General features: G+C 42.1%; 1 protein-coding gene across 1 annotated transcript in view; it reads right to left on the bottom strand.

The window, feature by feature from the left end:
• Positions 1–14,097: 14,097 nt before the first annotated feature.
• Positions 14,098–27,879, bottom strand: part of decr1 (2,4-dienoyl CoA reductase 1, mitochondrial) — a 28,692-nt gene continuing 14,910 nt past the window's right edge. The window contains exons 6-10 of the mRNA XM_080747300.1: positions 26,381–26,480; positions 20,976–21,048; positions 20,374–20,520; positions 18,296–18,358; positions 14,098–16,161 (exon numbers count right to left, since the gene is read on the bottom strand). Of these exons, the coding sequence (XP_080603426.1) occupies positions 16,102–16,161; positions 18,296–18,358; positions 20,374–20,520; positions 20,976–21,048; positions 26,381–26,480 (443 nt within the window). The 3' untranslated portion in view covers positions 14,098–16,101. The remainder of the gene's footprint in view (positions 16,162–18,295; positions 18,359–20,373; positions 20,521–20,975; positions 21,049–26,380; positions 26,481–27,879) is intronic.

Raw genomic sequence — 27,879 nt, 5'->3', positions numbered from 1 at the left:
ACAGTTTCTCCTCATCCTTGCTCTTTTCACTATCCTTCCTCTATTTTCTGGAAACATTCAACATTACGGAGCTTCCATAAAAATAAGAAAAATGTCAGCCTTTGGTGCAACAACTTTGCACCTGTAAACCATGTGACAATGGGGCATAGCAGCGGCTTTCTTTTTTGACATGATTCACCAGGGCCTGGCTGGCTTTTTTCAAGGCTTAAAATAATTCATTTAAATATTTTTCTGAAATCTCTATGGGGGAAAAGAAAATATGCTTTTTCTATCTATGGCACCACAAAATGGCCACCACGTGCCCTATAAAGCTGATTATGATTATAACCAGGGGCGTCAATTGGGTATGGCAGGGGTATGCAGCTGCCATACCCTGGGTCCAGGGGGGGAAAGAAAAGTTACTTTTAAATATAAATCCATGAATGTCTCTTTGTCTATCTGTGTAGTTATAATGTTGTTAAAATACAGTCAAATAACCACAAATGCAACATGTAACAATATGTATAAACAAGGTATTATAATTCTATTCTCCCCATCTTGACAGAATGGTATAGGCTATTTCCAGGTTCCGCAGGTCAGCGGCACAGGTGCAATGCACTTGAACAACCGTTCCAGGCTGCCATATCCAGCCCAAGAAACCATAGAAACGGGGGGAAAAAATGTACTTCTTAAAATAAAAGTAACATGCCTGTTGCTAAGGTATGGCAACACGACTGGTGTCTTGCATGCGCGCCGTGCAAGACACCAGTCATGTTGCCATACCTTAGCTTTTTCTGAACTGACGCCACTGATTATAACGCAGCATGTTTATCATGCACCATGGACATGGGTTTCATATAAAGCCCTGACAGACGTGGTGAGGACACGAGGAAGAGTTGTGGACAGGGTCGCATGAGAACACAGGAAGTGGCCAACAGGAAGGAGTTGTGACACGAGTATGGAGCTAAAAATCCCATTCTTTTTCGCAGTGCATGTTAGCAGCCGGAGCGCGGCTTCCTAAATGGAGAGACAACTTACTACTATTACTGCTACTGACAAAAAAAAAAGCCTAATTTATACCTCGTCGCTCGACGTTGTCATTCGTGGGAAATAGCAGACCTGCAAGCTCACAATAGGCCAGTCAATAAGCCAAAAAAAAAGGCCCAACCCAAAAGAAATTGCAATAGTACTCATTCAGGGTTTTTGATGATCCTTTGGGTCATCCAAATAAACATATTAAACGTTGTGAATTATATATTTAGTGGATCAAGGTAAATTCAGGGGGTTCGAGTTTGGCTCCATTCACTTACTATTCAGGAAAAAAAAATCTTCTTTAAGTAGCATGTGAGGGGTCTAACAAGGGGTTTGTCATGATTCTGAATCCATGTCAAGCATTTGTGTAGCATGAAAAACATTCCTTGGGATAAAAACGGCCAACAGAACTAAGGTTTGGTGATGAGTCATCACTTTTCACAGTTTTGTGTGGTCCATTTGTAGCCCAAGGAATGTTTTTCATGCTACACAAATGCCTGTAATGGATTCAGAATCATGACAAACCCATAGTTAGACACCTCACATGCTACTTAAAGAAGGGGGGGAGGGGGGGGTCGTTTTTTTCCTGTATAGTAAGTGAATGAACCCAAACTCGAACCCCCTGAATTTACCTTGATCCACTAAATATATAATTCACAACTTTTAATATGTTATTTGGATGACCCAAAGGATCATAAAAACCCCCAATGATTACTATTGCAATGTCTTTTGGGTCATGCAAACCACAGGTTGACTGGACTATAATGCGTCGCGGACGCAAAGCATTGTGAGCTTGCAGGTCTGCTATTTCCGGTGAATGGTCTGCTATTCTTGCCGTGTGGCGGACCCTAAATGAGTCCCACGCGCTAACCTTGATATAGATCCCTGAACCCCTTCACCCCAGAAGGTGAATGACAGCGATTCTCTCTGTATGACTTTTCTTGTGCACTGTACACTGTCAAATCCTGAGTGTTGATTTAAAGACGGTTTAAGTGGTATGTATTCTTTTTTTATCCCCATCATTTACTCCCCCCATGAAGCCTTGAATTTGTGGAGATTATTTAGTTTTTGTCGGATTCCTGAGCCAATAATGGTGGAGACTCAATTGTCATCGAATTGTGTAATTGTTTGGGGGTGAACTGAAGCAATAAACCACAAGAGGCATGTGGTTACCTGGTATTTTATAACGGCTGAGTGGCGTGGTGAGACACGAGGCGAAGCCAGGTGTCTCCAACCCTCTCAGCCGTTACAATTATGGCAACATCGATAACTGTTCTATTTCACTAATAATTCACTACAAGGTCTGCAAGAAAGTTCCCATCTACAAGAAAGTAGTTCCCATCTTTTTTTGCACTGTGGAACACTGGAAAGAAATAACGCACCTGGGTTTGACATAAACTGATTCAAGGTGTGGGTTATAGTCTCATATACCACAGCAATTAAGGGAAACCAGCCAATCAGAATCAAGGAATGGAACTAGCCGTTTTAGAATACTCCTTATATGTTCTATAATTCCCACAGTAATCATTGCCTTTTTCAGTAACAGGGTTCTCCAGCTTTTCTCAGTAAAGAGAAAATACATTTCCAGGTCGGCATACCAATTTTATCAGGAGAGATAAGCCCCACACAAATCCATTATCAATTTCCTAATGTTCACTTTATTTGTTTGATTTCTTCCATTTGTCCTTGTTTGTCCTGCATGAGCATGCTCTTCTGATTTGATTAAAAAATACCTAGAATTGTCCCTTATTGGGAAACTAAAAGACGTGTCCCTAATTGACCTGATCTAGATCATTATCTTATTTAATTACTCATATCTTACAAATTCAATACGGTATGCATACTGGTTAAAATAATATACAAAAGCTGTAGGCCTACATACAGTATAGTGAGATTTTGTGTTTTTTTCTGAGGGTCCCTTATTTGAATTTCTGGAAGTTGACAACCCTGCACTGACCTGGAAATGTATGTTCCATTTACTAGAGAGCTGGAGAGACAACGATTGGGCTACTATCAGAAAATATTTAAAGTTTTTTTTTAAATATATCACTTACACCCCCTGTAACTCTTAGAGTGTACACGTGCAATTAAACGAAACCGTAAGGGTCCATTTGGTGACATCGTGTACACTCTCAGAGTAAGAAATGGACGAATTAACACTGAGGATTTTTTGCTCTGACCGTATTAACGCGGTGGCCATTTTGCATTTACGACGCACTCAAGTGTGGCGTTAAAAACAAAATGGCTGCTCCGTGACTCCGGTCGATGCCCGCAGCCATGCAGGGCACCACGATCACTGTGTAAAATAATACTAAATAAAGAATGTACTCCACCGTCAAACTGGCAACCGGCTTCCAAGAGTGGTTTGTTGTGTATTTGCGTCGCCGCACACACACACACATTTCTGTGTATTTAGGCCTAGAATTATTGAATGCTTTAACCAGTGAAAAATAGCAGATTTACAAGCTCACAGCGTGGCACCGAGTGCCGCGCTGCGAGCTAGTAGATCTGCTATTTTTGAAAAAAAGTCGTGAAAATGTGTGCAAATCTTTGAATATAATATATTTTCAAAGCGAACGTTTGTAACTCAAATTTTGCTTCTGGGTGGTCCCTGGAACTAAATCTTTTGAGATGGGGTTCCGTGGTCAAATAAATATCATTTTGGGGGTCCTTCACATGAAAAGGTTTGAGAACCACTGACATAGTAGTCTCTCAAGAACAGACTAACTGAGCTCCAGTTAAGTGAAAAGGACCTTTTCTTTGACGATGGCTGGCCAGATTGCTGACATAGAAACATAGGTTTTTCAAAAAACCTTAGAAGGATTCAAAAGACCTTTATAGAATTGGGTCAAAATTCTAATTTTCACGATTTAAAAAAAATAGATCTACAAGCTCGCAGCGCGGCACTCGGTGCCGCACTGTGAGCTTGTATATCTGCTATTTTTCAATATTCAAAGCTTAAAATAATGATACAGAATAATGTGTACCCGTTCTAAATGGGTTTAAGTCAGACACCTACAGTATATGAATACCATTTCACCTATGTATTGTAGGGATGGGACGATACACGATATTATCGTTTATCGTGATAAAAAAACTCTCACGATAATCGTTTCGTGGAGATTTATTTTATCGTGATATCGTCCTCCTTCATGCATTGTGATCAATTATTATTTGCCGAGCTGCATATCTGGTACCACTTAAACCCTCTATAATTGGTAAAAGGTACTTAATTGGTAATATACGTACTTGATACAGTCTTTTTTTCAATCTCTATCAAATGTCTTTGCCAAAAAATTGCAGATCTACAAGCTCACTAGATCTGCTATTTTTTGGCAAATGTTTCGCCCCAGGATAATGGATTTTTATTATCGTGATAATATCGTAATTCGCGATTTCTTTTGTCACAATAATCGTGATATGAAATGTTCATATCGTCCCATCCCTAATGTATTGTACACCTATGTGTACTAAAACACAATCAGGCCACCCTTAAACCTCAGGCTTTTACTAACCTAATAACTAAAAAACACATTTCTAACCATAAAACCATTCATCTTGTTAGGTCCAGAACATTTTCCTCACAATGTCAATTTCTCAAATTCTACTATGCTTGTGGGTTGATGTGTCAATCACAAGTACACACGCACACTCAGGCACGTTTACACACACACTTGGGGGCAACTGGGTCAGTGGTGTAGTCTCGCGTGGCCAGACTGTTGACTCCGCGATTTGCAAATGCTCCCGTCATACAGTGAAGTGAAGCCTCCTCCCCACTTCCGTTTCCGTCTCACATCACGCACATTTATTCTAATATAAATAAAAATCATCTAAGTATGTCATGAATTACATTTTAAAATATATTTTCTTGAAGGGAAATGCCGGCTTCCATTACTCGCCGCTCAGGAGCTGTAGTTCCAGACTCTGTATAGAATTCGGAGATTGTGGAATAGGTGTGTGGCTACGCGAGACTGGTGGTGGTGGGAATGGTAAATATAGCACTTTATATCCAGACACTTTACATAGATCAGGGGTGTGCAACTTTGATGATGGAGAGGGCCACTACATTTTCACACTCACTCCAGAGGGCCACAATGCATATACATAGCAAAAATAGCCGATCTACAAGCTCAAAACGCGATGCAGGGCGACGTGTTTTGAGCTTGTAGATCGGCTATTTTTTTTTTTTTTTCTTTTTTTCTTTTTTTTTTAAATTTCAAATTAATTTATATGTTCTTATGTTAACTTTATGAACTTAAATACAAATACATTGGACATAAAAAAAATACAATAACATTTTAATACTAGTCATTTAGCTAATAATATAGACTGAAGTAATTAAAGCCGGTCATTTTTTCCATGTTTGGAAATGTGACAGCTGAAATCAATAATATATCAGTTAGAGATGTTACCGATCAATCGGCAATGGATCGGATCGGGCCGATCAAAGCGTGATCGGCGATAATCGGTGGTTTAGATCAAAAGGTAAATTCACCGATCCGATCGGATCGGTGCATCCGATCAACCAGCCGTTCAGTATGCCCACTTGAGGCCATTTTGGGGTATTGATTTCCACAGTGCTGAAGGAATAATTAGTTACTGCTATGATAATAAATACATAGTAATGCTAGTAAATAACTATAAGGCAAATATATAAATGAATTCATGAGTGAATGAATGAATTAAAGTTAAAACATTAACATTTAGAAAATATAAATAATAACTTGATCGGATCGGTGATTGATCGGTATCGGGTGATCAAACTTTTGTGATCGGTGCTCGCTGATCGGTTCCAAAAATCCTGATCGGACCATCCCTAATATCAGTACTCCAATACTAACCTGCGGGCCGCATAAAGTGAAGGTGGGGGGCGCATGTGGCCCCCGGGCCACCAGTTGCCCATGTATGACATAGATTGTGCCTGTACATTCACGCACGCACGCACACACACACACACACACACACACACACACACACACACACACACACACACACACACACACACACACACACACACACACACACACACACACACACACACACACACACACACACACACACACACACACACACACACACACACACACACACACACACACACACACACACACACACACACACACACACACACACAGAGAGCAGCGGAAACCATGCAAGGCACCAACTTCGGGAGCAATTAGGGGTTCAGAGTCTTGCTCAGGGACACTTCGACAGTAACTCTGGGGGAGCCTGGGATCAAACTGGGAACCCCACAGTTCCCATTCGGCCGTGACCACTTTACCCCTGAGCCAATGGCAGTTGATAAATGATGATAAATGATGTCACACTATTTGGATTCCAGTATTTATTACATGCAGGACTGTTACCTGTAACAGATCATTTCTATATTGTGGTATTGCTACTTTTACTTACTTCTTCCACCACTGGAGGGTGCAAATGAGCGTCTACAAGTGGTGGTTCTCAAGAACCATCTTTTAAAACTCCCGTTTTAAAAGATGTCATGTCAGCGACCCCAAGAAGAGAAATGTCAAAATGTTTCATAACATTAAAAAAAAAAAAAAAAAAAACACTGGTCTAGTCTACAACATGGGTATTCAATGTTTTAAAGGACCCCTCTTTTAATTTTACACATTACATTTTCTAAATCAGGGGTCTTCAACGTTTTCAGGCCAGAGACCCCTTAGTTGAGAGAGAGATGAAGCAGGGACCCCCACAACCTGTTCATAGATTCCATAGTTTCATTGTTTGATAGCACAATCATCAGTGTATTTTGGATTTATGTCAATTTGTGTTTTCAGATATTTAACCACTTGAACCGTTAATACTTAATAAACTTGACCTTTCACTCTGTACTTAGTCTGCTCTTTCCCCCTCTACACCTAACCTCTTTGCCAAAAACAGCCGATCTACAAGCTCACAACGCCTCGCGCTGCGAGGCGTTGTGAGCTTGTAGATCTGCTGTTTTTGGCTAAAGTTCTCAGAATAAGGACACTAGGTTTCAAGTGGTTAATATAAAAAAAAAATCAAACCTCGGTTCGAAGTGGAGCGGTGAATTTGAGCAGTTCCAGGTAAATATATATATATATATATATATATATATATATATATATAATTGAATATTGAATAGACATATTTTGGGGACCTCTCTGCGGGTCTTGACCCACAGATTGACAACATTAACCTCCCGTGGCAGGGGAAGAGAATAGAATAGTCCCTGACTTTTTTTTCACCAATTTATATATGGACATGTGTCAATTCTTGATTGCCCGTGGCTCGCTACGGTGGCTGCATGCTTCGTGAGCCTCCACTCTAGCGGCTATCACGGGTGTGTGTGTATGTGTGTGTGTGTGTGTGTGTGTGTGTGTGTGGTAAAAGTCCACGCATGCGCAGATGCCGCCGTGCTGACCAACACAATTTGGACACACAAAGCCACACAAAGGGAGCTGTGCTAGCACACCGCTCCAAAAAAAATGTTAGAACTCAGACAGACAGATATGCCAATACAAAATCACAGAATGCAGTACTTGCACACAGTAAAGACAGATTTAGAGTCTCCCAGGAGTTGAGCTGTGTGTGTGTGTGTGTGTGTGTGTGTGTGTGTGTGTGTGTGTGTAAAAACACATAAAGAGATAGCCCTGAAAGGCCATAACTGGTTTGTAACTCTGAGGCCTCTGACAAACACATAAAGCACATGCTTTATGCTTTACCTGGGAGGGGAGGCGGGGGGCAAAGCAGCGTCCTATGGTAGTCATAGTGTGTCCGAGGCCTGTGTGTACAAATGGATTTTTTTTTTCTTTTTCAAAAACAAAGAACGGAAAAAATAAGAAAAAAGAAAATGGGATAGTTACTCACAAGCCATAAAACACTGTCAACAACCCACAAATGGATCCCAAAGCCATTGTTTGGGGAAAACACTGGTCTCCATTTTCCTAAAAAAAATACTCCAAGAGGAGTACTATACTAACTAGACCAGGTCACCTGGATCTGACAGACCCTGAGCAGCTGGAAATGTTTCTGAGCTTGTAGATGGGCTGAGGAATTTATAGTGTCAGCAGCTCGTCAGCCAACTCAACTCAGCTGGTCCTGTACAGGTGACGGCACTCAAGGCAATCAGCCGAGCAAGGGAAGGGAGGGGCAGATGAGCAGTCAGAGGCAAACACAGGCACACTGAGGAAAAGAGGGACCGACCGACCGACCGACCGACCGACAGACCGACAAAGCCTTTTGTAGGCCGACCCCCTGGGTCTGGCAATAATATATACCAGTGGGTTACAACATTTAGCGTCGCCAAGTCTAAAATGACACCTAGAGGTGTCAAGAGGTGCCTAGAGGTACCTCTGTCAAACACGCCTCCAAATTCTTAGCCGCGCCCCCTAGAAATGTGATATTTTATTTCAACGTGTAGTGTGGCTGTTCAGCCACGGGGTGGCGATTCTTCAATATGAGTCGACTATTCGAGTCTATTACTTGTTGGTTACTTGTTATCTCTACCTGCATTGTGAGCTTGTAAATAGTTTCTTTTCAAGTTATTTTTGCACTCAAATTGTAATTATTTGTTTAACCCATTTAGGCCTAGGATTATTGACTGCTTTAACTATTGAAAAATAGCAAATATACAAGCTCACATGTAGATCTGCTATTTTTTTTAAATCATGATTTTTTTTTGCAAGTCTTTGAATATATCTACTTAAAAGCGAACATTTGTAACTCAAATATTTGCTTCTGGGGGGTCCCTGGAACAACATATTTTGAGATGGGGGGTCCGTGGCCAAATACCTGTAATTTTGGGGGTCCTTCACATGAAAAGGTTTGAGAACAGCATGATTTCGATTTTAGAGGAAGGATTTAGAAGTCGGGTCAAAGATCGGGTCAAAGATATTCAAAGACTTGCACTCATTTTCACAATTTTTCAAAAATAGCAGATCTACAAGCTCACAACACCTCACACTGCAAAGTGTTGTGAGCTTGCAGATTGGCTATTTTCGGCAAATACTTTAGGTGTGGAGGGGAAAAAAGAGCATACTAAGCAGTAAGCACAGAGGTTGAGGTACAAAAGGTTGTGGGGGTCCCTGCTTCATCTCTCTCTCAACTAAGGGGTCCTTGATCTGAAAACGTTGAAGACCCCTGTATTAGTGTATTTTTCTTATTGAACTTTTTTTCCCCACATGATTCCACAGTAGCTTAAGGTGTCTCCGGAGACTACCCTTCCCCCTCTTCACACCTCATACAGACTGGTTCTCTCTTTGCATTGACTCATTTGCTTCAGAACACAACATGCTGTCTATCTATGCTGTCTATCTGTGTCAAACAACACTGTTAAATGGCTATTTCACTTTAAAAGGCTCATGTCTCACCACAGATATCATGTTTGCTTTTAGTCTCTGAGCACATACACTTTTCTTTATAAACTTTAAGAGAACTTTCAGGTCAACCGTAGCCTATACTCCTATTTTGGTTCAGTTTTGTGAGCTTGTAGATCAGCTGTTTTCACCAGTTTGTTTCCTGGGAAAATGTCTAATTTCCAGAGACTCTGTGGGTTCATTTAGGGGGGTGGTCATTTGTACACAGTCAGAGTTAAGGGGAGAGAGACCTTGACATTTGGAAGTTTGAGAAGCACTACTGTAGAACATAGTTAATAAAAACTTAGTATACATTTTTTGTATAGCCTCCTCTTATCACTTGATTAAAGAAAACATTATTTGATAACGTTTCATTGTGCTCCTAAAATTATTTATATTCTACCAGATGTTTCATGTGCCACTTGTGAAAATACAAAGCGTCAAGACTTGCTTGTAGTCACACCAGTAAATGCAAATACTTGGTAAAACCGGTTTCACTTATGCGCGGGGGAGGGATTGTCCCAGCCTCCCCGAAGGCCAGGACAGAATTGAATCACTGCAGTAAATAGATTTGCCCTCATACCCAGTGGTGGAAAACGTAAAAGTATCAATACTGTAATGTAGCAATACTCTGTTAAAGTACATAATTCAAAATGTACTTGAGCAAAAGTATGAAAGTATTGGCTTCAAAATATACTTCTTATACCCTCTTGTGCTGATAAATACAAGATTTGTTAGAATGAACAAAAATATTTAAACATTGTTAGATTTCTTTTTGAAAAAGATCTACAAGCTAGATTAAAGTGGTTAAGCTGATTTTGATACTATATACTGTATGTATATATATATTCTAGGGCTGGGAGAGAGAGAGAGAGAGAGAGAGAGAGAGAGAGAGAGAGAGAGAGAGAGAGAGAGAGAGAGAGAGAGAGAGAGAGAGCGAGAGGCGGAGAAGTCATCAAATGACAGAACGTTGTGACACAAACAATTACAAAATAATTGGTTCACACACTGTCCCAAAACAACATAAACGTGACATAATAATAATAAGCTAAATATAAGGAAACGAAAAAGACACAACTTTTGTTCACATGTTCAATTGAAATTGTTCTTTATTTGGAAACAAGGCATTAGGCAACATTTTTCCAATAGCCTCATAAAGTTGTTCATAAAGATTTATTAGTTGTCCCAGACACCTGGACAAACATTTGATTGTGGTTTAATAATAATAATGTAATGCCATCATGGTCATAAATGTAGGCCTAATGCCTGTAGAAATCCTTCTCCATTCCTCCTCTTCTGGTAAATGTCAACGTCTCAGAAGAAGATGTGACAGCGAGGAGGTTTTTGAGAACCAAGCCTCTGACATGACCAATCGCTTTTGCTTTTGTGAAAGGGTCCCTTTCTAATTACAGAGTGAAAGGTCAAGTTAAAATGTCAAACTATTATTTACCACACTGTTTTTCAATACTTTTCGGTAATCATGACATTTTGTGAGAAAACATACGTTTACATTGCCAAAGCAAGTGTCAAAAAATTAAATAAAAACAGTCTATAAGGGAGAACATGGAACATATACAGTAGGACGGTTGGAGGGGGAGCAGCTGACCATATAGGCGACCCTCTAGACAAGCTAATTGCTTCCAATACACAAGTATCTGTGCCAAACATGTTGAACCAGTTCTATTGTCCGCCCGTGTTGAATTGACGGCACACGCAGGCTTCATTGGTGTACTGAGTACATTTACTCGAGTAGGCTATTTTTATTCCACTACAATCTTTTGAAAACAGTTAGATACTTTGCAAATTTCGATTATTAGGCTATATTATTAGGCCTTTCTCCCTGGCTTTTGTTTCAATGTTAATATTATAGATATAGATTCCTAGGCAACCAACCAGCAGCATTGGACAATAAAGTCTACATTACATGATAAAGTTTACACCGCTCTGACTTCTGACAGTGCCTGTCAATCAGTTCACACAGCTGCAGTATGTTAGATTGAGTAGACCTCACCACATGAAAGGCAAAGGCACGCATGGACTTTTAATAGCCTAATCATAAGCTAAATGCTCGGGTCTCTCTGAACCTCGGAAATAAACGGATTTCAGGACAATGTCACAGGTCTAAAAAAAACCAAAAAAAGAATCAGAACGGGACGGAACTGGACAAGACCATTACGGGGCCACTCGGGTTACAAAGCATGTCTCATTAAAAACAATATATATTTTATAGTTGAAGGGTAAATACACAATACTAAAGTAAAATACAAATACCTCAAAATTGAACTCAAGTAATTCTTAGAACTTAGGTAATACATCATTACACCAACACCAATTACATCAAATGCAAAGAAATAGTAGAATTAGTTGGCTAATCTAAGAAAAACATGGGTAGACACATGTTTTCAAACCAACAAGGAAACAAAGACAGACAAGCGAACAGCAGAGCTTTTCCATAATGAAACATGCTCTCTCTGAAACAGTGGAACTGTTATCTGGTAATAAGCTCATTGTCATGTGAACTGTTAACTTTATAATTATCCGTTTTAGTCCCATAGCCAGTTTTAAATGGACCCTTACAAATACAAATGAGACATTTAATTAACATTTAATGAAAACGTCCTATGCCAAAATGTATTTTTACTTCATTTAAAGTATAATTACTCTCTATTATCTACAGTAGTCTCTTCTGTGGTTCATTTCAATTCATTTCAATCCCCAGCAAAATAGTTAAACTAATTGCTCTGCTATGCCATCTAGTGTCACTTGACTGTATTGCAGAAGATAAGCTGAAAGGACGGCCTCCTATTTTTAGACACTCCCATCTCCAGAGAGACCGGTGGGTGGCCAGAGGTACCTACAGATACCTGAGGCGACTCAATTTTCTGTGAACCACTGTAGGCTATTTCGTCCTGCGAGGGAAATTACGCATTTTCAGCCCAACTCAGTTGATTCGCTGCCCACAAGGAGCGTGTGAGCAATTAGGGGTTAAGAGTCTTGCTCAGGGACACACATCGACACCCTGGCCTGGAATCGAACCAGGGACAACCAGGGGCTCTGGTTCCCCAGGCGGGCTCCCTAACCATTCAGGAGAGGAGGAGGAGTACTTTACCACATAACACTGCAGGTACATGCTGGGCCCCTGATTCAGCCCGGGAAAAAGAGTTGGAGAGGCCCTCATTGCCCGCTATAGAGAGAGATCTCTCTCTATAGCGCTGCTGCTGCTACTCAAAGATTTGCCATTTCAGATCATGACAAGTGACAAGCCAGTGGGCCAGTTACTGTACATGATTTATATTTCGTCGTTGTCGGGTGGAAACCTTGTATGTCCAAAACCGTTTGTTTTGTATTTATCATTTTAAAAATGATTTAAACTGGTGAAAACAGCCGATCTACAAGCACACAACGCCTCGCGGACGCGAGGCGTTGTGTGCTTGTAGATCTGCTGTTTTCACTACTTTTGTTCAACGGCATTGTATGATGAAGCAGGGCTTTACTTTGCGAAAAAATTTATACATTTGAAACTTGTGATACAAGGTTTCTGCCCGACAGTGACGATTTACTTTGTTGGCCGCCTAAGCCCCCAAAATGGAACGAATTTTAATATTTTTCCTAATGGCCTGGCCTGAACCGGCCGGGAATGAACCGGCCGTTCTGGAGTTGTCCCGCTTTTCCCAATGGCCAGCACGTCCCTTTGACTACAGGGGAGGCGAGAGAGGAGTGGTGGAGAATAAAAGAGGAGGCGAGGAACCTTGAGGAGGAGTTTGCAGGAGGACACGGAAGCATAGAGGGAGAGGGGAGTCCTCCCAACACGGTGACGGAGAGCACCGATCTTATCTTCTAATTGACTCTCTGCCTCCGCCAGCTGCTGGATGAGTGTACCATCTGATCTGATCTGTGTGTGTGTGTGTGTGTGTGTGTGTGTGTAAGAGACAGATATCGTCACTGTCGGGCCAAAACCTCGTATCTCCAAGTTTCAAATGTGTATGTTTTTTTTTTTTTTTGTAAACGAAAGCCCTGCTTCATCATGCATCAAGTGTCGCACAAAAGTAGTGAAAATAGCAGATCTGCAAGCACACAACGCCTCGCGTTGTGTGCTTGTAGATCGGCTATTTTCACGATTTTAAATACTTTTGAAACAATAAAAAAAGAAGGTTTTGGACATGCAAGGTTTCCACCCGACAACAAAGATATCGTCACTGTCTGGCCAAAACCTCTTAAGTCCATTTTTGAGGTTTTTGTTTTTTTGACATAAATCAGGGCTATTGAACACCCTTTACAGCTACACCCTTTAGCTGGTTTTGCTCTGCCAGTTAAACCAGCTAACTCCACCCGATTGGCACTCTCTTTTTTTCATAAATGTGTGCTATTGAACACCCTTTACGACTGTGTGTTGGTTAAATAATATCGAACCAAATACAAGTAGTAAAAAGCCCTTCGGTCAAAACCTCCTAATTCCACTTGAGCTCAATTTCCCGAAAATGAACATTTTGGAGTTAGGAGGTTTCGCCCCGACAGCAGAGATATATTGAGTGAGAATGAGAAAACGTGTGTGAGGTAGAGAATGAGTTTTGACACAGAAAGGTCCCGGTAGGATAGAAAACCAGCAGTACTATTCGTCCTGGCAGGATTATTAAAGAAATAAATAAAATACATAAACGGCTCCACAGAACAGTGGCTACCATTTTCAATTACGAAGTACAAGACTTGTTACAAATAAATGTTTCAATCATTTATTGTACAACCGGGTTCACAGCACCACACAATCCAGTTCCAAGACAAAATATTACAGGCATTCAACCATATTGCGGATTTACAGGCAGCGTTATACGAATACCAATTTATTTCTGTACAACTCCAAGAAAAGATTCACATACAGTACGTTTGTGTGTGTGTGTGTGTGTGTGTGTGTGTGTGTGTGTGTGTGTGTGTGTGTGTGTGTGTGTGTGTGTGTGTGCGCAGTGCGTTCAAGGTGGCCTCATATAACCAAGGGGTTTATACCTACAGTAGTTGCAGAAAACAGCTGATCACAACGTGTCGTGCAATGATGCATCAATTAAGCATTAAGCTTTCTAGCATCGATATCAATGCATGTTAATCTCATTTAGACAAACAAAAGATTGGGTCTATTCAAGCTATTTCTAAATTCAGTCATCTCCTGTGACATCACAAGGCACAAGGAGTGGTGACAAACGGTTCACCCACCCAGGGGTGTTTTAATCCATGCAGTGAGGCAGGGACGTGCAGAGAATGTTAGAGAGGCAGGGGCTGAAATTTGTAAAAGGGCCTTTTGGTGAAAACATCAAAAATAGCAGACCTCCAAGCTCTGGAGGTCGGCTATTTTCGATGCTTGATTTCTACACATATCTTGATTTCAGCATGAGATGCTGCATTCAAGTTCAGGAGAGTTTGGACACGGCAATTCTCTTGAATGCTGCCTTCAGGTATGGCATGGAAAGAGGGCATTTGTGTTTCTTTCACCATAGTATGAATGCAGACCATTTTACAGACGGCTAAAAGGGCACGTGCCTGCAGTGAGGCAGTATCCTGAGATATGACCAGACGGTAAACCACAGTGACAAACCAAACAACTGAAAACAGTGCTGGAGGGGTTGTGATTTTAAAGCTGCATTCCAGAAAATAACATCATCTGAATGGTACAGTATGTTAACTCATTGTCTGCCTCCCCCGAGTTTCCCGAGCTATCGGCGAATTTTCACCCCGCCAAACCCGAGTTTCCGGAGCTATAGTTTTTTTGACGCTGGATGGTGCTGTTCGCTAGGCTATGGGTCACCACTTACAGTATTTCCCGGGGGTTGCCTGGACGTCACTTGACACGTCTAGCCTGGTAAACCATCCCGGTCACGTGACTTCATGTAAGGCTAGTAGGGTTCGATTCCCGATTAGTTGAGGATTGCGGTGTTAAAGGAGTATTTCACCCCAACATGACTTTTTTCTATTGATTAGTCACACCATGGAGACTTGAGTTCAATAATATTTTGTTGTATTTGTCGCATTCCTAAGACAAACAATAAATAAATGTACCCACATTCATTCTGGATGGGGACACAAAAGCATGAGCATGGATGGGGACCCAAATGCATTTGGGTCAGAATCAATGGGGGGTAAATTTAGGGTCAAGGGTCAAGTAAATGTATCCCCATTGATTCTCACACAATTTGGGTCCCCATTCGGGGCCTTGTATTTGGGTCCCCATCCGGAATCAATAGAGGTAAATTTACTATAATGCATTTTTTGTCTTAGGAATGCGACACATACAATATATATATATATATATATATATATTATTGAACTCAAGTCTCCATGATGTGACTAATCAATAGAAAAAAGGTCATTTTGGGGGTGAACTACTCCTTTAAGGCTAAAACGAGAAGAGGAAATAGCTCTTGGAGAATCAACGGTAAGCAATCGCAGGGGATAATTGAAAGAGACACGTCACGTTGAAATGTTTACATGTGAACGGTCTAATGACCCTGCTAGGTTCACCTGGGGTTAATTGAACTGAGGAAAGTGTCAACGTGGAAAGGTTGACTAAAAGGCCCGTCTAGACGAAGACAGGGGAGACAACATTGTTTGTGCTAATCTTACAAGCAACCCCCCAGGCTTGTACCACAGTGTAGCAAGTATAAACATCTCTTTCCACTATGTGTGTGTGTGTGTGTGTGTGTGTGGTTCTGGCCAGTGAAACGGCTATAAGGCCTGAAACAATGTGTATGTGTTTCTGTCGTTTCCTTTAGGAGCCCTTTGTGTTTCGGATCATGGCCTCCATCATAGCCCACTGTTCCTTAGTGACCTGGAAGAGACACACACACACACACACACACACACACACACACACACACACACACACACACACACACACACACACACACACACACACACACACACACACACACACACACACACACACACACACACACACACACACACACACACACACACACACACACAGTTCTAAACAATAGTTCATACAATATTTCATTTTCATCTTCAGACATGTTGCCACTATTTTCATCTATGTTTGCAGTCCAACATTGGGATAACTATTTTAATTCGCCCTTTGTCAGCCTTCTGATTGGTCCCTGACTGACCAAAGAGCAGGCTCTTTCTGCCTTGTTCCGCCTTTTCTATGTTGAATTTGCTAAAACATCATTTTTTGGAGAAATAAAAACATTTAAAAACATGCCCAGTCACTATTCTGCACCCGAGAGGCTACTTTTGACTGAAACCAAGTTTAAAATGAGAATTGAATACACAAAATAACAATAAGAAGCAACTGAATTTCAATGAAAGTGGATGGAGAGAAAGGACTGTTGTCCCACCAAGACACAGCAACCAATGGGTGTGAAGAGGGGCTTAACAAAGGGTGAATTGATTGTTTGATTGATTGATTGATTGACTGACTGACTATGATAACAGTCCAATGTGAACTGTAAATGAAAGCTATATAAATGATCCAAAGAAAAAAGCACAGAATAATGCATAAAAGCAAACAGGGGAAAAACAATACCGTAAACCTTTCAGTAAAACTAAATCTGCACACTGGTTTTCAGCTCCACGGTACAAACCAGCGTGGAGATTTTACTTGTCTTTTGTTTCATTTCCTGGACTATAGACTGGGGGTATTATTTCTTTTATGTTACGGTAAATTTGTATCATTAAAGAAAGTTGATAGCTTTTCGGTGGAATGTGATACCAATTTCAGTCACACTGTATGCTTACACAGCAATAACTCTGTGCTTGATGGACTGACATTGATTAGGGCCTGTTGTTATGGGTCACGACAGGCAAATATCCATTTTTTTTTGCTTTCTTAAAGGGATATTCCACTTTCAAAATAACTTTCGGTCATTTTATCGTCTAATCAAGCTTTTGGGAACACCCTGAACAGTTTTTAATTTGCTTCATTCAGTATTTAGATATTTGATGTAAATGTTACCAGGCCCTCCTCCTCCAGGACCTTTCCCCATACACCCCCATTGTAACTTCAAACTCCATTTTAACCATGATAGATTCATTAAAAACAGCTGTTATTTTGTCAGGTGACTCATAATACCATTATAAATTTGAGCAGGCCATGTTTTTTTTGGAAAGTATGCACAACAGCCAGCCATTTTGGAGAAGGGACTCTTCTCACTTCCTTAACAGGTGTTACCAATAATACTAATGAAGGCTCTATTCCTGGTGCTAATATTGTGCATGTTGGCTGTACAAATTGTGCATGTTGGATAACTCTCAAAGTTACGGGGGTCCTTAAAATAAAAGGTTTGAGAACTACTGTGCTTCATGAAATGGACGGGATCCTTCACTAGTATCACTGGTAACACCTTTGAAGGAATTGAGAAGAGACCCAACTTCTCTCCAATATGGCTGCTGTGCATATACTGTAGCCCAGGGTTCCCCAATTAGTTTTCCCCAAGGGCCGAATTATGTCTAGGGTACCAAGCCGAGGGCCACAACATTGCAGGGGGTGACGGTGGCGTTCCCGCTACTCCAGCGACAGTTCAGATATCGTCGTTGTCGGGTGAAAATCTTGTATGTCCAAAACCGTTCGTTTTGCATTTATCACTTTAAAAATGATTTAAACTAGTGAAAACAGCCTATCTACAAGCACAAAACGCCTCGCACCACGAGGCGCTGTGTGCTTGTAGATCTGCTGTGTTCACTACTTTTGTGAGACGGCCTTGTATGATGAAGCAGGGCTTTACTTTGCGAAAGAACGTACACATTTCGAGATACAAGGTTTCTACCCGACAACGACGATAAACTAGTGTTGTTGCTCCTCTTATACCACCATTATTACTGGGGTTGGTGGGGGCCAGACAGTAGCCCCCCACGGGCCGCAAATGGCCCGCGGGCCGCCTATTGGGGAAACATGCTGTAGCCTATTCACAATGAATTCCATAATAAATAAAACACAGACTCACCCTCCTGAGCTCATTGAACTCCCCTGCCATGGAGACGTACTCCCCTCCGTCCATCCTGATCACCTGCACACACCAAGATTACAATGAACCGGAAACATAGCAAAAGTAAAGCCCACATTTAGAATCAACGGTGGCTTTATCAGGGTTCCCACACATCTTTACCAATTCATTTCCAAAACGTTTCCAAAACTTTTCCAGACTATTTAACCCGATTTCCAGGATTATATAACAATAATTCAGCTCAATAATGAGTTGCTTATAATACTCCTATGCACAATGCCCAAAGACAGGAAGTGCCTTTTCAGGACATGACCCCCAAAATAATCATATTTGAACTGGGGACCTGGGCACCCTGACGAGTACTAAGAGTTGAGGAGGACACGTTGGCGTTGTGAGCATGTAGATCTGCACAATTTCTGCCTCTAATATTTGACAGTTTGGCCAGTGTTGAATTTGTCATTTCAGAGGTATTAACAAAATCAATAACCAAAGACAATGCATAGCTATTTTTCCAGGACCTTCCAGGACCCTTGATCAATTCCAAAACTTTTCCAGTACTGGAAAAATATTTTTCTAATTTCAAAATATTTCCAGGAATTTCATGACTGTGGGAACCCTGCTTTATGGTTCTGGGGGCCCGTTTCTTTTTTTCTTTCTTTGTTTTTGTCATTGGGTCGAACTCAGCATGCCGCTCCGCCAGAGCTGCATGCAAAGTTCCCATTATTTGGAATTATGGCCACTATAAGACGACAGACTACCGAATGCTTGCATTGTACCGTCAATGGCGATGTGCATTCTGAAGGAATACGAGAATGCTCGGCTCAAAAAACCCTCTATATTCTTATGGCGGGGGCCGCCAAATCTTTGTGATAGGATCATAACCCTAACCCTCTTTTAAATGAACAACTTGAACCCTCGCATCCCTATTCTGAGGAGAACTCTAGCCAAAAAAGAGCAGATCTACAAGCTCTCAACGCCTCGTGCTGCGAGGCGTTGAGAGCTTGTAGATCGGCTATTTTTGGCAAATAACTTTGGTGTAGAGGTAAATAGTGAAAGGTCAAATTTACTAAGTAAACGATCAATGATTTAAGCGGTTACATGTCTGAAAAACACATTAACACAAATCCAACTGATGACAGTGCTGTCAATCAAGTCGACGAAAATCTGCAACAACATTTTATACAATATGTAGTAGGGGTCCCTGCTTTATCTCCCTCTTAGCTAAGGGGTACCTTGGCCTGAAAACGTTGAAGACCCCTGCTATAGAGTGTTCAGTAACAGGAGTCTCCCTTTCTCTCCAGCTCGTTAATAAACGGAAAATAAATGCTCAAGTCGGGATACCAATTAGGAGAGAGAACTCACACAGAATAAACAAGTGAAATTGTAAGTGATGACACAGAGAAGTGAGAGAACACATTTGGAACTGGAACACTGAAGCTGATGAATGAGTGCTCTCTCCAGATTGGATGAAATTGGCAACGCACTTGAAAATGTATTTATGTTTATTAACTCATTCTGTGCCAATGACTGCTTATGACGGTTTTTTTTCCAATAGCCCTGTGTGCCAATGACGGCTTATGACGGTTTTTGTGTTTTTTACATATATAAAAAAAAAAAAAGAAAAATCTTTTTTTTTTTTTTTTTCTAAAGATGTCAAAATGACCTGAGATCAGAGAGATGCTTTTCTCTGTTTGTGTGTTCGCTCCCTCGTTTAGCTGATTGAGAAAATGTGTGTTCATGTGTGTCCATTCTAGTGGATGGACACTTTTTTTCATTCAAACAGCTCTATCTCTGGAACCATTTGTCCGATTGCCAAAATTCTTTTTGCCACTGAATCACAACAACTGTGTCTGTTTCTGTGGGGAAAAAATAAATAAAAAAAAAATCTTTTTTTTTTCATTGCATAGTAAAGAAAAACATACAAAATCTCGGCACAGCTACCTTGGAGCCATTTTGGCATCTGGCACAGAATGAGTTAAAAGAGCTTGAGATGCAGCGAGGCCCCTGTTACTGAACACTACATATCAATGATTAATACTAGTAAGACGCCTCAGGGGGGGGGGGCTCTGTGTACTCACGGCTCCAGACACCCAGCTAGCGTAGTCGCTGCAGAGGAACGCGGCCAGGTTGGCGATCTCCCCGGGCGTTCCCAGTCTGCCCACTGGGATCCGACCGAGCATGGCCTTCTCAAACATCCCTGTGGGGTCCAGGCGGCTGAAGGCCCCCTGCACGCCCAAAACAACAACAAAGAGGGGGAAAACGACCTTGTATTTTACCATTTATTGATGACATTTGTTAACACATAACCCATTTAGACATGGAACACCAGTACAGTACGTTGCTATGCCTGTCAGTCCGGGAAACCGGCCAGGAACCCGGCTAGGTCTAAATGGGTTGAGAACATTTAGAACTTGAACCCTCTGTTCTTAGTGAAATGGCTTGCACCGTTCTTTTTCTATCTACAAAAACTTTTTTGTCAAAAAATAGGCGATCCACAAGCTCACAATGCGCTGCGATGCAATGCATTGTGAGCTTGTAGATTGTCTATTTTAGGCGAATGTCCCCCCCCCCCCGAATGGGTATGCTTGGGTTCAAGTGGTTAACAAAAATGACAGTAACTTTCATTTGAATTGATATTTGAGTGAGTCTGCCTCATTCCGATTGGCTCCCCATGTCCCACCTTAGTCCTGATTGGCCCAGGTTGGATGATGTTGAACCTCAGGCCGTATCGCCCCCACTCCGCTGCCAGGGACCTGATGGACAGACATCATGTTCAAGGTATGTTAGGATCATTCATTTCATGTCAGAATAATCTAAAAAAAATGAAGTTCATATATCGTCGTTGTCGGGTGAAAACCCTGTATGTCCAAAACCGTTTGTTTTGCATTTAGCATTTTAAAAATGATTTAAACTAGTGAAAACAGCCGATCTACAAGCACACAACGCCGTTGTGTGCTTGTAGATCTGCTGTTTTCACTACTTTTGTGCGACCGCCTTGTATGGTGAAGCAGGGCTTTGCTTTGCAAAAGAACATACAAATTTGAAACTTGGAGATACGAGGTTTCCGCTCGACAACGACGATATAGTAAACAGTTAAAAAGGGATTTTCACTATTTAACCCCCACACCAGTAAGACTCCCTAATCGGGACATAATCGACCGTCACGTCGCATACACAAACTTTAGAAGGCAATCGTAGCCAATCAGGAGGGAATATGGGAAATGGGACAGATCCATGTTGATGACATGACTTTAGAGATACTGTGTACCGCTTTGCGTGATTTCCGGCCCAAATCTGTAGGAGCAGTGTCCAAAAAGGTGTTTTCAAAAATCGGCCTGATGGTGGCGCTAAATGGGACAGATCCATTCTGATGACATGACTCTAGACATACTGTGTACCGCTTTGCGTGATTTTAGGCCAAAATCTGTAGGAGCAGTGTCCAAAAATGTGTTTTGCAAAAATCGGCATGATGGTGGTGCTAGAAGAGGGGCATGTGAGAAATCAGGGGTGGAGGTTGTGGTTTGGAAGCCAAGGAGTGTGTGTGCAAAGTTTAGCATCGATATATACTGTATATTCCAGCCGTTTGAAAATCCAGCCAAGCTACAAGCTTGTGATGCAACGCATTGTGAGCTTGTAGATATTTTCAAAATATGATGATAACTATAACCATAATGACGTTACAGCATCCACACTAACTGTCTGTAAACACGGTGAACGGGAGTGATGTGTTGACATGGTGACACCCTGTAAATAGGCTATAATATGCACAGCGGCCATTTTGGAGAGAAGTTGGGTCTCTTCTCGTAGATTTTGATTGGGCTGTCACCATTTTTATCATTCATCAAATCACTCTGAAAGTGATCCCAATGCAATTGGTTCACCACTGTCACCGATATAGTTAACCATTAAAGTCATATAACATAATCCTAAAATGTAACGTAATAATGTAAAGTCCTAATGTCATCCTTTGATCTATCGTCTATTTTCAATTAATGTGGCGTCAGGTTCAAGTTAAACTTTTCGCTTAATGAAGAAGTACCTATCTTCAAGCTAACAACAATTTCGGCAAGCGATACCGCCGTGCGTATAAGTTACGGATAAGAAGCCAACGTTTATAGAGAACGGACGCAGTCATTGTACAAACGGATGGCGCATAATGTGTCGTGTGAGAGAGAGAGCTTATTTCCATGCATGCCTCCATTCAGGGGTGTCACAAGGGGGGGGGGGGGGGGGCTGAGTTACTAGGGCCCAAGGTGGAGGGGCCTTAACTATTTTATACTTTAGCTATTGAAAAATACCAGATATACAAGCGAGTGCCCCGCTGCAAGCTTGTAGATCTGCTATGTTTGAAAAGTCGTGAAAATGTGTGCAAATCTTTGAATATATGTATTTTTTAAGCGAACATTTCGCAGCATCACTGACATAGAAACATAGGTTTAAAAAAAAAAATCTTAGAAGAATTTGAAATATTCAAAGACTGGCACAAATTGTCACGATTTAAAAAAAATAGCAGATATATAGCAAGACCATTCATGGGGGGGGGGGGCCCGCGGTGAATCCTTGTACCCAGGGCCCCGAATTTGGTGCGACACCCCTGCCTCCATTTTGCTTTCTCTCCCCTCCAGCGCTAATGAAGAATGACTCTTATAAATAGCCCTGTCGTCTCTCTCTCTCTCCTCAGACGAACGCTAATCCAGGCAGCACATTTTGGGACGAGTCCAACTGGTGGGATGAGCAAGTGAGAGAGAGAGAGGGGGGGGGGGGGGGGGGGGGGGGGGGGTGACAGGTCGCAGGTGACTGACTCTGTTTTGTTGAGGGGGTGGGGGGGAGGGGGAGGGCCCGTCGCATTATGACAAAATATATGGCTGGGAGGGACAGAGCGAGTCTGAACGGATGAATAGATCTAATCTTCATGCCAGCGGTAGAAGCACCGTGTTTTTTTTCTCCAGCTAAATGGGCGTGTGCGAAACCATTTCAAATATACCACACACACACACACACACACACACACACACACACACACACACACACACACACACACACACACACACACACACACACACACACACACACACACACACACACACACACACACACACACACACACACGTCGCATTTGGGTGTGACATTTTTCTTTGCGTATGAACGTTTTTCAAATACTTCTAAATAAACAGTTGTAGCCACTGCGTACTAATAGGCGACATCTGATTGGCACACGTCGGGCGTTGAATTCAGACACTGCCAAATTGTCGATGTCAGAGAGAGGCGTTGTGAGCCTGTAGACCAGCTATTTTCACAGTATTTATCCGTGGAGTCAAACAAACTGTAATGCCTCAACTCCTACAATTCGGAGTTGTCACGGCCTGAAAAGGTTCAGAACTACTAGGTGTACATGGACAGATATATTCGTTGCTCCCCAGCGAGTTGTGAGCTTGTAGATTGGCTATTTGCACTGTGTGGAAGGAGGCCCGACCCACAGGTTGAACAGACCAAACTGTAGAAAAGGAAAGAGATGGGGATAGGGAGTCCAGCGAAAGGCTGTAGAAACAGGCATTGATTTATGCATGTGTGTGTGTGTGTGTGTGTGTGTGTGTGTGTGTATGCTCGCACATGCGTGTGTGTGTGTATTGTTGTGAAGGTTATAAATAGCGCACAAAAGGTAAAGTCTAAAACTGTGACGTCCTCCTGGTAATAGTAATACAAAGACGCAGCCTACTGTGTGTGTGTGTGTGTGTGTGTGTGTGTGTGTGTGTGTGTGTGTGTGTGTGTGTGTGTGTGTGTGTGTGTGTGTGTGTGTGTGTGTGTGTGTGTGCGTGCGTGCGTGCGTGTGTGTGTGTGCACTCCTGCGTACGCCTGAGGGAGAGAGAGCGAGGGGAAGAGAGACAAATTCAACCATGTTAATTAAATGTTCCTGGCCCGGCCTTATGCTAATGACCGCTGGTTAAATATTCATTAACACCCAGACAGCGATCTGTTCTAAATGTCCAACCCCACCAGAGATCCTCTCTGAACGCTCCCATAGACCAGAGATCCTCTCTGAACGCTCCCATAGACCAGAGATCCTCTCTGAACGCTCCCATAGACCACAGATCCTCTCTGAACGCTCCCATAGACCACAGATCCTCTCTGAACGCTCCCATAGACCACAGATCCTCTCTGAACGCTCCCATAGACCAGAGATCCTCTCTGAACGCTCCCATAGACCAGAGATCCTCTCTGAACGCTCCCATAGACCAGAGATCCTCTCTGAACGCTCCCATAGACCAGAGATCCTCTCTGAACGCTCCCATAGACCAGAGATCCTCTCTGAACGCTCCCATAGACCACAGATCCTCTCTGAACGCTCCCATAGACCACAAATCCTCTCTGAACGCTCCCATAGACCAGAGATCCTCTCTGAACGCTCCCATAGACCACAGATCCTCTCTGAACGCTCCCATAGACCACAGATCCTCTCTGAACGCTCCCATAGACCACAGATCCTCTCTGAACGCTCCCATAGACCAGAGATCCTCTCTGAACGCTCCCATGGACCACAGATCCTCTCTGAACGCACCGAGTGCCGCTCTGCGAGCTTGTAGATCTGCTATTTTTGAAAAAGTCGTGAAAATGTGTGCAAATCTTTGAATACATGTAATTTTAGAGCGAACGTTTGTAACTCAAATTTTGCTTCTGGGTGGTCCCTGGAAGTAAATATTTTGAGATGGGGGTCCGTGGCCAAATACATATAATTTTGGGGGTCCTTCACATGAAAAGGTTTGAGAACCACTGACATAGTAGTGTCTCAAGAACAGACTAACTGAGCTCCAGTTAAGTGAAAAGGACCTTTTCGTTGACGATGGCTATAGCCAGATTGCTGACTCAGAAACATAGGGTTTTTCAAAAAATCTTAGAAGGATTCAAAAGACACTTATAGAATCGGGTCAAAATTCGAATTTTCACGATTTTTCAAAAATAGCAGATATACAAGCTTGCAGCGCGGCACTCGGTGCCGCGCTGTGAGCTTGTGTATCTGCTATATTTCACTAGTTAAAGCATAAAATAATGATACACAATAATGTGTACCCGTTCTAAATGGGTTAATACTTAAGCGTATATAAATTATGATTTCTCAACTGCCTGTTTAGTGTCTGCAGTGTTTACTCTCCAAGGTCCTATTATTAGACATAACCACGAAGGCAGCCCAGCGCCTTCTATCGTTACTGTAGGGCAGAAACTTTGTATCTCCATGGTTCATCTATTTATTTATTTGACTATAAATAATTTCCCTACTTTATACTTTGTTGTATGACAGTTGTCGCACAAAAAGTTGTGAAAAATAGCCACTCTATAAGCTAATTTTTCACTGCACTTGAAACCGGCCTTGCGACCACCCGGGCATGCGCAGACGGCTTGGAGCTGCAAATTCGCTCTAACTTTTTTATAAACCCACTCTGCGCTCAGATAAGAATGGTCGCGCTCCGCTCCCCACTCGGTAGGGCATTTACCAAATATTCGAATAATCGAATATCAAAGTCACTATTCGACGCCGTTTTGTTTCTCTTTAAAAGATATATAGTTTATAAAACTTGGCTAGATATGAAGTCATATTTGTTAATGCTCTATACCAGGGCTTCTCAAACTTTTTCAGGCCGTGACCCCCAAAACAAACATATTTGAACTGGGGACCCCCACCCTGACAAGCACTTGTAGGTCATTTAATGTGACTCGGTTACGCAGATAAATATTGTGAATATAGCAGATCTACATGCTCACAACGCCTTGCAACGCGAGGCGTTGTGAGCATGTAGATCGGCTATTTTCACCATGTTCGCCTCTTGCTTACTTAATATTTGACAGTTTGGCCAGTCCTGTCGAATATTCGACTATTCGAATACTTTGAGGTCAAATAATTCGAATACTAAAAATCACTATTCGTGAATGCCCTGCCACTCGGCTCCGTTCGTATGCTCTGCTCCGTACCACATCAGTGCACATTCTGCACAACGTCCAATACTGTGTGTGTGTGTGCGTGCGTGCGTGCGTGTGTGTGTGTGTGTGTGTGCGTGCGTGCGTGTCAGGGAGGTCCTTTGAGTGAACACTGACGTGCAGAGTGTCTCCACTCCGGCCTTGGCTGCAGCGCTGGGAACCACGAAGCCTGAGCCTGACTCAGCATAGATGGTGGTGATGGCCAGGAACGCTGCGCCTACACACGCACGCACACGCGCACACGCACACGCACACGCACACACACACACACACACACACACACACACACAGTTTAAGCACATTTTCAAAAAGAAAATAACGCAAATAAAGATATGTATTGGCATTTTCAACCCTAATCTCCGACCCTAACATGAATCCTTTACAATCATGTCTCCCCCCCTTCTCCACTCCCTCCACTGGCTCCCGGTTGCAGCCCGCACTGAATAAAAAATACTAATGCTGACCTTCAAAGCAGCCAAAGGTACGGCCCCTCCATACCTCCAAAACCTGATCAACCCCTACAACCCCACCCGTTCACTCAGATCAGCCAACACAGGGATGCTGACAGAACCCTCGCTAAAAACCCCAGGACAAAAATCCACTCATCCTAGACAATTTGCCCTCCTGGCCCCCAAACTGTGGAATAAACTCCCTGTCGCACTTAGAACTACAGACTCACTCCCTAGCTTCTGCCGTGGACTGAAGACTCACCTCTTCAGACTCCACCTAAACCCATAGCACTACATGAAGCTAGTTAGCATTTTTTAGGTTTTTAGAAACGTTTTTTTTTTTTTACTGATTAGGTGCGTGGTCTACCTATGTTATTGTTTTTTTTGTTTTTTCTACATTGATATTCCTATGCATTTGTTATATTGTTGTTGATGTTCTGACATATTATCTTGCTTATTATAGTGATGTATGATCTGCTTATTGTAAGTCACTTTGGATTAAAAGCGTCTGCTAAATGCCTAAACTGTAATCTGTAAACAGCAACCACATGACAGAGGTGTTTTGCTATGATGACTTACAGGTCAGGGGGGTTCCTTGAGGGGGTCCCCAGCTAAATGAGGAACCGTATAAAACACTTATTAAGCCCTATTTTAGGCTACTCAAAAGGCAATAATCGTATTGTGGAGATTTACATTTATTGTGAAATGATCCTCCGTCATGCACTGGGATCGATTCACCTTTTATTTGCAAAGCTGCATATGTGGTACCACTTAAACCCTCTGTAATTGGTAAAACGGATCTGGAATACTGATGAATATAATACTGGATGCAGTCTTTTTTCACTCTCTACCACGTCTCTTTGCCAAAGAATATCCGATCTACAAGCTCACAACGCGTCGCAACTCCACGTGCTGTGAGCTTGTAGATCGTCTATTTTTTGGGGCAAATGTTCCACCCCAGGATAATCAATGTTGAGACGATTTACGATATTATCGGGATAATCTAAATCCATTATCCTGGGGCGGAACATTTGCCAACAAAGCGTTGCGACGTGTTGTGAGCTTGTAGATCGGATATTTTTTTGGCAAAGGCATTTGATAGAGAGTGAAAACAAGACTTTATCAAGTACGTATAGTATAATATATTATACCTTTTACCAATTACAG

The sequence above is a fragment of the Nannobrachium achirus genome, assembly GCF_963921795.1.
Source record: "Nannobrachium achirus genome assembly, chromosome: 2".
Taxonomy (NCBI): Eukaryota; Metazoa; Chordata; class Actinopteri; order Myctophiformes; family Myctophidae; genus Nannobrachium; species Nannobrachium achirus.
This window is presented reverse-complemented; position numbering and strand designations above follow the sequence as displayed.